This window comes from Nesoenas mayeri, assembly GCF_963082525.1.
Source record: "Nesoenas mayeri genome assembly, chromosome: 17".
NCBI classification, from domain to species: domain Eukaryota; kingdom Metazoa; phylum Chordata; class Aves; order Columbiformes; family Columbidae; genus Nesoenas; species Nesoenas mayeri.
The window spans coordinates 5073391-5082995 of record NC_137565.1 but is presented as its reverse complement, the minus strand read 5'-3'; the positions used below and the strand labels follow the sequence as shown (position 1 = coordinate 5082995).

The window sequence follows — 9605 nt, the reverse complement described above, 5'->3', positions numbered from 1 at the left end:
GAGCGGCGAAGCCTCGCGAGATCTGGGGACGCGAGGCCGCGCCGGGGGCGGGAACGGGCGGGGGGGCGCTCGGGCTGCGCTTCGCACCCGCCGGTCGTGAGGAGCGTCCGCCGCACAGCGCCAGGGACACCGGGGACAGGGACACCGGGGACAGCGTCCCCCGCACAGCGCCAGGGACACCGGGGACAGCGTCCCCCCCACAGCAGCGCCAGGGACACCGGGGACAGCGTCCCCCGCCCGCTCCCCGAGGCACAGGGCACCCTCAGCGCCCCTCCCGCTGCTTTGTTGTTGTGGTACCATCACCTCTGCTGGCTTTGCTGGGCACAGGTAGACATCGGGCTTACTTTAACGTTAAGGCAGTGCAGAAAAATCAGCAAGACTCTTCAAAATTCCTTGAGACAGAGTAGTTGACATGTAGAAGAAAATAAACTTTTGCGTGTACTTGAGCTCCTGACACAAACTCCAGCAACTATAGGGTTAACATCTCTGAGAAAATAATGTTTATTTGGAGTAGATACAGCGAGAAAAGCCCAGAACTTTCCCCTCACAAACAGAGGCTGAGAGGTTGGTCACTGGCCTCAGTTCACTTCGCGTACAGAAGAGGGACCGATCATTATTAATATCAAACCTACTGCCCACGAGACAAGCACTGACATGATTTCTTGCAAAAAAGCATTTTCATCAGATACAGGTGCTACAAGAGCACACCCATGTAACGCATTAGTACTCAAGTGACTGTATTTGGTGTTTTAAAAAGATATAGCCAAGTGACATTTTTTTTTACAAAGAAACATTACTTAACAAAGAGTTACAAGTTTTCCACGTAAGTTTTGTGCGCGTTAAGCAGAAGTTTCCTTGCTCTGTATGTCACGAAGCTGCACAGGCATTTCCAGACACGCGGAAAGGCTGCTGTCCTTTAGGAGTTTTTCTGTGGGATTTTGATCGTCACCTAGAAGACAAAAAAGAAAAGTCACAAGTTATTTTCCTAGAGACAGTGTTCACGTTATTGGCTTGAAGACCGAGAGGCAGCAGCATCCGTTTGACAGCCCTTCTGCGCCTCTTTACAGGAAATTGCTCAGCCTGTGGTGCCGGGATTGCCCAACACCGGCACCCAAGGGCGTACAGACTTGAGAGTGGTTTTAAGTCCTGGCGGTCGCTGCTCAGATCCCCCCTATTGACTGGTGTTCATCTGCAGAAGCTTCTCCCCTTGCAGCTCCCAGGCCAGACTGCACCAACAGGCACAAACACGCTCTGGAGAAGCCCTTGGACGCAGGGATACTCACATTTTTCACCTCTATGTACGCCTCCAGACCATATTCTCCCAGCTCTCGCCCATTCCCAGAAGCTTTGTAGCCGCCAAACGGGGCTTGCGCACCAAACACATCATAGCAGTTTATCCTGAAATAGAAACCGAGAGTTAAACACCAGTAGTTTCAGAACTGCTTAATGGAAGTGCCAGCTGTGTTACTGCATTTCTTCTCCCCCATCCCCTTCGTTAATCCACAGCGGGACCATGGAAGCTTAATATACCTAAATTTTACCAACAGTTCGTGCTACAGTTGAAGGTCTGACATTACATTCAGTGAAGCGCATGTTAAAATTGGATCCGACGTAGAGGAAAAAGAGCAAACTTAACAAGAAACAAGGAAGCTTCCAGCAGCTCAGGGAGAGGGAAGTGGTGTGACTCACCAAACTGTTCCAGCTCGCAGGCTCTGGGACACATAGTTTGCTTTGTCAAGATCCTTTGTGAAAACTGCGGCTGCCAGACCATACTTGGAGTCATTTGCTCTCTCAATGACTTCCTCGATTGTTTTGAATTTCAGAATCTGCATGACCGGCCCAAATATCTGTGAAATCCAAACAGAGCATGTGAAAATCTGTGAAAACTGATCACGAGGGAGGCTGTGGTTGATGCTGGAGTTATGTAGTATGGTAAAAGTCAAATAGGACATCAAAGTATCACTTCTCATATTATGAAAAGGTCAAGATATAATCTAGAAGGAAGTTTGATGTGGTAACTTTCTAAGAAGCAGTTTCACAGTTCATGAATGTCCAGTGCTTGTAGAGCCATGTTTTTTTGCATCAGAAGGGCAAAATGCTGAAGAGGTGAGAAGTGGACAGACAGACAGACACTGCAGGTCTCACCTCCTCCCTGGCGATCGTCATGTTGTCCTGCACGTCGCCAAAGACAGTTGGCTGGATGAAGAAGCCTCTGTCCGCAGCGGCGCTGCCACCACACAGCAGTTTGGCTCCTTCTCGCTTCCCAGTGCTAATGTAACCCAGGATCTTCTTAAACTGCTCCTCGTCTACCTGCGAGCCGCGGGGACACAGGTCAGCTTCAGCTTTACTGCGGGTCAAAAAGGACTCAACTACAACCTGCTGTGCCCACGACTGTGCCCTGGCAATTCCTCATTCCAACAGACTGCCACACCAGCCTCCAAGGGAGACGATCGGTTTGAAATGCCAGGTTTTGGAGTAATCAGAATGGTTAATTAACTTCTCCCTCCTGCACAAGCAAGGAGATAATGGGCACAGTTCAAAGGAGGTTAATCAAGAGACCGAAAATCCCTTTTGTTGTCATCTACTGATGCAAAACAACTCAAGGTTGGAGCAATTGCATGAGATAACAGTCCAGGATGTTTCCTGCTCTTACCTGAGGCCCCTGTTCAGTTTTAAAGTCAAACGGGTTTCCAACCACCCTGGCCTTGGCCTTCTCAACACTCCTCTCCACAAACTCATTATATATATCCTCCTGGACGTATGTTCGGGATCCAGCACAGCAGCACTGCCCTTGGTTGAAGAAGAGGGCAGAATGGGCTTGGTCCACAGCCCAGTCCACTGAGATCGGGGAGAGGAGAGAAAACAAATCAGCAAACGGAACCAGAGCCAGTAAGTGACTTATTTTGAACTTGAACAACTGTCAAGCTGAACATCAGTGACACACAGTCCCCTCAGCTGACAGGCATTTCCCATGCTTTTGAAGTTACATTCACATTTAATTAGTGTGAGGGTTTATTAAAGCACCTCATGATAGAGAAAAAAAAATATCTGAGGCAGATCACAGTTCTTATTTTGGATCTAGAAGATTTTTCTTCATTACTGCTAAATAAAAGGAGTACCTTGGCTCATCAAGACCAAAAATGAGTCTATATGCAAGGGATGAGGGAACTAGAACTTCTCCAGACTGAAAAAGAGTGGTACACGCTAAGAGAAAGAAATGAAAACAAAAACGGAACTAAGACTGAAGGATGATACTGAAACAATTCTTATTTGTTGATAACTGAACTTCACAGCCTTGAGGAAGACGTGGGAGTGAAACAGCGCAGAGACACAAACGCAGCAACTACAGCGGGAGGCACAGAGACCTTTTAGGGGGAGATCAGCCGGGTGGTGTACAAGCCAGACCTTCCCACCACACATGGGAGGGTTTGGGTACAGAAAAAGCAATGGATCTGGAAAAGGCGCAGATCAAATCTGAGGCTAGCGGGTGCTTACTGTCTGCGTCGGACATAATGATGTTGGGACTCTTCCCGCCAAGCTCCAGCGTCACCCTCTTGAGGTTACTCTCTGCTGCTGCCTTCTGGATCAGGTGCCCAACCTGCATGGTGGCAAGAAGGAGCACTTGGAATTAACTCCCACACACAGCAACACCTGGCAGGGCGGCTGGTTTTACATCTCAGAAAGCAGTTTAATCATAATCCCTTCCTTGTCAGGACTTTAAGGGAATAACTGAGGTCTGCCCAGTTTCAGCCCTCATAAGACTCAACTCAAGGAAAACAATAGGAAGAATTCTAAAGAAGGCACCTAAAGAGTCTTATGTAAAAATAAATGTCACCCCCTGAAGTCAGCTCTATTTTTTAAAAAGATGAGTAGAAGGCAAGGCACCTGCAGTATTTTTTACAGAAAAGTTATTAGAGCAATGAGATATTCTCTGTATCCCAAGGGCTGAAAGGGGAAGGTCCTCCCTTACCTCTGTGGAGCCGGTGAAGGCCACTTTATCAACATCCATGTGGGAGGAGATGGCAGCGCCGGCCGTGGGCCCATAGCCAGGGATGATGTTTACCACGCCGGGCGGGAATCCAGCCTGATGGTTTGCAGCAAGAAATTCCTTTTACAGGTCAAGGATTTCACCTCCCCTCGCCTGTTAGTAACTCCTCAGGAGGCCTCCCACGAAGAACAGAGCCCTTGCGACTTCACTTTAATTTCCCAGTTCTTTAGTGTTCAGCTGACAAAAAACAGGACAACTTCCCACCCCATGCCCTAAGCATGGTTTGGAGTTATCTAATCACCCTGAAGTTAGTTTTTGATAAGGACAAGGGCTTTTTTTTTCTTGCTGAATCAAATGCTGAGATACCCAAGACAATCCCGCCTTTCTTTGGATCAGACAGCCCTTCTCTGTTCCTGTCACAAGCCCTCCACAGCTCCCCAGTTTGGCTGCATCCCGCCGCACTCCAGCAGCCTTTTCACTCACCTCTTTGACCAAATTAGCCACATAAAGAGCGCTCAGGGGGGTTTGCTCCGCCACTTTCATCACAACCACATTCCCAGTCGCCAGGGCAGGCCCCAGTTTCCATGCTTGCATCAACAGTGGGAAGTTCCACTGAAAAACAAGGAGGCATTTGCTTGTCTGAACTTGAAAATTTCCAATTAAACAGTAAATGACCAGTGAGCTTCATTCAAATCAGCTGCAGCAGCTCTGGAAGCAGCTTTTGATCCTTCACCAGCTGCTCTTCAACATGCAAGCTCCTTTTCCAGCGCTGCCTCCTCCTTGTCCAGGAAAACCCTACTCAGAAGCACGAGGTCTCCCAGTACCACCGCAAAACCCTAACTAACTTTTTTGCAATTAATCTTTACTGACAGTTTCACAGTTAAACACTCTTTAGAGGTGTTTTGAAATAAAGCCTGTTTGCAATGACGGAGCAGCGCACACAGACCTGCGAGGCGTTTACGCTCAATGCGAATATGAAAAACACGCAAATGCAGCGTGCAACAGTTGGAATCTGGCTGGTCCTACCAAGGGGTAACAATGTCCACAGATCACTGCATACACATGGCTTTGCTGTTGACAAACCACCTTGCTATGCTTGCTACCAGGTACCAAAAAAAGACCACGTACATAAAACTGAATTTTGCACAAAAACTCTATTTCCTCATCACATAGACTTTTGGTTTTAGTGCTAGGTAGTAGTTTAAACTTGATTGTGGTTCTGAGCCAGGCAGCTCCTATAAAGAGGTTTGATTTTTTTTTCTCCAGCAGATACAAAATAAATCTTACTCAGCACCCATGAAAGCAACAGTTTCGTACTGCCAGAGCGAAGTAACAGCCCTTCCGGCTGGTGCAAGCAGAACTTTCCTCATCACTGGAGGAAGCAGTGGTTAGCAACAGATAATAACTTGCATTTTCAGACAACCCTTTGTGCTAACACTGAATTCCTGAAACACCACGTTTTACTTACCGGGATTATCTGCCCACAGACTCCCACCGGCTCGTGCCTTGTATAACAGAAGAAGTCGCCATCTAATGGGATGGTTTTGCCGTGGAATTTATCCGACCAGCCTGCAAAGTATCTGGCAACAATAAAGTTTTGGTCACTGAATGTAAAATAATAAGTCTTCTGTCACCAGAAAATAAAAGAGACTTCCTCTAGCTGGTTGCTTTCTATTCTTTAGTCACTTCACAATGCTTATACCAACACTGCGCTGTCCTGGAGCCTCCACACCTACCTGAGACACTTGACCACCATGTCCAGATCCACCAGGTAGGAGACAGCGTACGGTTTGCCGTTATCCAGAGTCTCCAGCGCCTGCAAAACACAGTGAGATCATCTGAAGAGCGAGGTGGGGAAAGTCACGCATACAGATTTAGATTTGATTCTCAAGTTTGCGATTCTGATCAGTTCTGCCTGTTGGCCGTTTTGTTTTCATTTTCCCAAAATGACTTCCTCATCCTTCATAGGTCTCTCTCCCAGTTTTAGCTGTGGTTAAAGTCCCTATCACACCCGAAGGGCACAAATCCCCTGTTTCTGCCTCCCTCCCCTTGTAGTCAGGGGTGGCAGCAGAGCTCAGCCGCCAAGCAGGTACGCACCGCCAGGTAAGCCCGGTCCCTCTCGATCAGGTCCGCAAGACGATTCAGCAGCTTCCCCCGATGAGAAGCGTCCATCCTCCTCCAAGGCGAGCCAAGCTGGAAAGCGGCCCTGGCAGCCTTAACGGCCTTCTCCACATCCGCCTGCAGAGGAGTTTGGGCAAGAGGGTGAGGAAGGAGCAACTCTGACACTTGCTCAGCATTTGATTTCGCCAGCATGGTCTGAAGGTGTTTTTTTTTTCCTTGATCAAATATCAATAATCCATTGTTTTCTCCTTTCAAGACAGTAACTTGTTTCTAGTTGGTTCTCTGCTCTGGCTCACTGCAATGGTCTTGCCAGGACAAGCTAAGAGCAAAGGGTTTCCCTCTCTCACCCCTCCCGTGGGGAACACCAACAAGTCTCCAGACTGTAGGAAGAACCTGGAATTGCTGGGAAACACCTCAGCGCTGCCCAGCCTCCCGGGAGGGCCTCGCATATGGCATGGGATGATTCCATTATTCTTCACCATCTCTTTTGCTTTTTTTAATTCCCAGGGCTGGGGACAGTATCCCCTGGCAGAAAGGGGCTGTTCAGGTGAATCCCAACCTTTTGTCTCCTCTGTCACTGTGACTGGGTGACAGCACCCAGGGGACCGCAGAGGTGTCTGCCGTCAGCCCCAGCTCTGCTGCACACCACATCTATTCCTCTCCACCCGTTCCAGTCCCAGCTTGCTACTGCTAAGAGGCAAAGCCAGAGGGATTTTCTGGAAAGCAGCAGTCGAGGAGGAGCACAAGCAGCACTCGACGTGGTATTAGTGTGGGTCAGACGCTTACTGCTGCACACACGGCACTTGGAAGAGCTGCCGAGGTGAGAGGCGCTTGTTCTTCTGCAGTCCCCATGTACCTGCTCATGAAGAAAACGAACCAATCTCATCAACAAAACACTTACCTTATCGCCCTCAGCGACCTGGCAGATAACTTCTCCTGTTGCTGGATTGATAGTAGGGAAAGTTTTCTTACTGACAGCATCGTGCCATTCATTGTTTATGAAAATCTGCAATGAAAAAAGCAAAGCAGTGTTTAAGGCTTAGAGCCAGACCTAGGTAAAATCAGCAGGAGGATTAGTTGTTTGATGGCATCTTCATAGGCTATTTAGTTAAAAGAGACCCAACTTGTGTGGGGTCCAAAACCGCCGCAACATGAAGGAGATATTTCAGTGTAAAAGTATACAACAAAAGATACAGCCTCAAGTTAATAAAAAGAATTAACATCTCAGGAAACAGCACATGAATAAGAAGTGGTTCCCATCTCAGTAGGTCCCTGGACGCCTGGCTGGAGCTGCACAGGGACAGCAGGAGCCTCGGGAGGTTGGACAGCAGGAAGACACTTCACACACAACCAATGCAGTTGATTTTGTACACAGCACTAGAGCTTTTGCAGCATTTCCATGATTAACTGATTTTAGGCTACTTGTGCACCATTCTGAAACCAAACCAGGCACCAACAGCAGCTTTTCACCAACTCTTTCTTTCCCAGTAAGGCTGAATTTGTTTTTCTAGGTCTGTTGCAAGAGAACATCAGTGCCAAGATCGCAGCACTCGCCCAGAAGTTGCTGAACACTCGCCAAGGGCCGTGGCGTGGCCGCTGGAAAGGAGCAGCTTGGGAGAGGAACGCTGGATCTCCACCTGCACCTCGCCCAGGGCGTGGGGCGGTGTTTTCGTCAGGGCACAGAGTCTAATCCATGCAGATAACCAGCACCAAGCCAGGCACCTTCCCCTCCTCCGCATTTGCTGAAAAGCGTCGGGGATGGGGACAGAGCAGGACACGCGCCCTGTGCCTCCCTGCAGCTGCTGCACCCACAGCTGTGTGTTCCCAAGCGGGTTTCCTGCAGCCCCGGGTATCGGGCCCGAATGTCCGCCCGCTCCGGCGCCCGCCCGGCTCCGCGTTACCCCGGGGTGTCCCCAGACCCGCACCCCGGGGACGCGCCCCCCACGCCGCGGGGACGGGACCGGCCCCCGGCGCGACCCTACCTTGTTATAGGCGATGTCGGGCCGCGGGTTGGGCGCCGGGATGGGAGAGGCGGCGGCGGCCGAGAATGGTGCGCCGAGCCGGGCCGGGCCGCGGCAGAGCCGGGAGACGCAAGCGGCCGCCCGCAACATGCTGCGCTGCGCCGGGGCGGGCAGGGGCGCGGCCCCGCTCCTCCGCCCCGCTCTTCCAACCGCCCTGCTCCGCCCCCGGCCCCTTCCGCTCCGCCCGCCCGGCCCGGCTAGGCTCGGGACGGCCCGGCTAGGCTCGGCCTGGCACGGCCGGGCTCAGTCCTGTCCACATCAGCACAACCCGAGTCGAAGCGGGTAGCACGGTGGTGGTTCCTGCGACTGCAGGTCTCCGGGCATGTCCCCCGGGAGGGGGATATCAGCCTAATTTCCAGGAGGAACCACAAAGCCCAGAGAGACCAAGCAAGAGCCCATAGATATCAAGCAGGACTCGATCAGGCTGCGTGTCCTAAATCAGCTGAAATGAAATCCTCTTGCACAAGATCTCAGCCTCTCTCATCCTTGGCCACCCACATCCCCATGTTGTGCCTCAAACCATGGCTCCTGGGTGGCCCTTTTGGAGGTGGCACTCATGACGACTGCTGCTTTTGCTCCTCTTGAGCAGGACCCTTCTGCAGGGCTCCGCAGGCAAACCCAGCAGCACTAAAACTACACGTGGTGGAGGAAACACCTTCATGGCAGCCCCAGCTCTCAGCCTCAAACTCTAAGCCTGGCAATAAAGGCTTGGGCTTGAGCCTGGCCTGAAAGATGAGATGGTGGGAGGTGCAAAGGCCAGGTGCTGACTCAGAAGCCATCCCAGCAGTCTAGGCCAGGCAGATCCAGGCTCAGATATGGGCTCCCTCCCTCTTCCACAGCAGAGCCAAATGCAGGGTGTGTAGGTAGAATTTCACCCTGGAGCCTGGGAGAAACCCAAGCTCAGGTTACAGCTTCCCTACAGTGCCATGGTCCTTATACCCCTGAGAGCAGGAACGTGGTGGCCATCCTGGGCAGATGGATGTGGCCTTGAGAAAGTGGGCTGTGAGGCTGCACCGCACCAGAGAAACTGGAGAAGAATTCAAAGAAGTATGCCTATCACTTTAATATTGACTTAATACTAGATTACACATGAGGAGCCCAGGAACTCCCAATTGTTCTTTCCTCGCTGCTGGTCTCTTCTCTCCAAAGAAACACAGGGAGATCCATTGCAGTCCGAGGACACTGGAGTCCTCCCAATTCCTCACAGCTCCAGGGGCCAGGCAAAGTTGCCTCTGAAGCCAGGAGTCCTCAAGGACCTGATTCAGTACCTGCACCACTGACTGGAGCCCTTCTAGAGCCTGCAAGCAGCTGGAGGTGTTATGCTGAAGGAGGAGAGACACCCTGCTCCATTATCTTTATTCCCAAAATCAAGTCTTGCACCCCCACCTGACCAACTCTCCCCCTGGGAGGTTGGGCTTGCTAGCCTCATGATCCAGGGGTGGGTTTTGCCTGACACCGATTGAACCTGGCAATAA

At 50.8% G+C, this 9605-nt stretch overlaps 1 protein-coding gene across 1 annotated transcript; it reads right to left on the bottom strand.

The window, feature by feature from the left end:
- Nucleotides 1–485: 485 nt before the first annotated feature.
- On the bottom strand, nucleotides 486–8273 carry ALDH2 (aldehyde dehydrogenase 2 family member). Its single transcript, XM_080355459.1, has 13 exons — nucleotides 8092–8273; nucleotides 7011–7115; nucleotides 6086–6226; nucleotides 5725–5804; nucleotides 5457–5568; nucleotides 4472–4600; nucleotides 3971–4084; nucleotides 3496–3598; nucleotides 2654–2838; nucleotides 2146–2310; nucleotides 1690–1847; nucleotides 1284–1398; nucleotides 486–949 (listed from the first exon to the last, which is right to left on the bottom strand). The coding sequence occupies exons 1-13, from the start codon at nucleotides 8218–8220 to the stop codon at nucleotides 917–919; spliced, it is 1569 nt and encodes a 522-aa protein (XP_080211585.1). The 5' UTR covers nucleotides 8221–8273; the 3' UTR covers nucleotides 486–916.
- Between the last annotated feature and the right edge of the window lie 1332 nt (nucleotides 8274–9605).

Bases quoted from the DNA above. Each gene is read 5' to 3' on its own strand.
- ALDH2 (XM_080355459.1), bottom strand. From the start codon at position 8,220: ATGTTGCGGGCGGCCGCTTGCGTCTCCCGGCTCTGCCGCGGCCCGGCC. The intron at 5,805-6,085 runs GTGCGTACCTGC...TGTGTTTTGCAG, and splicing joins GGGACCGGGCTTACCTGGCG to GCGCTGGAGACTCTGGATAA. The intron at 2,311-2,653 runs GTAAGAGCAGGA...CGCGGCTCGCAG, and splicing joins AAACTGAACAGGGGCCTCAG to GTAGACGAGGAGCAGTTTAA.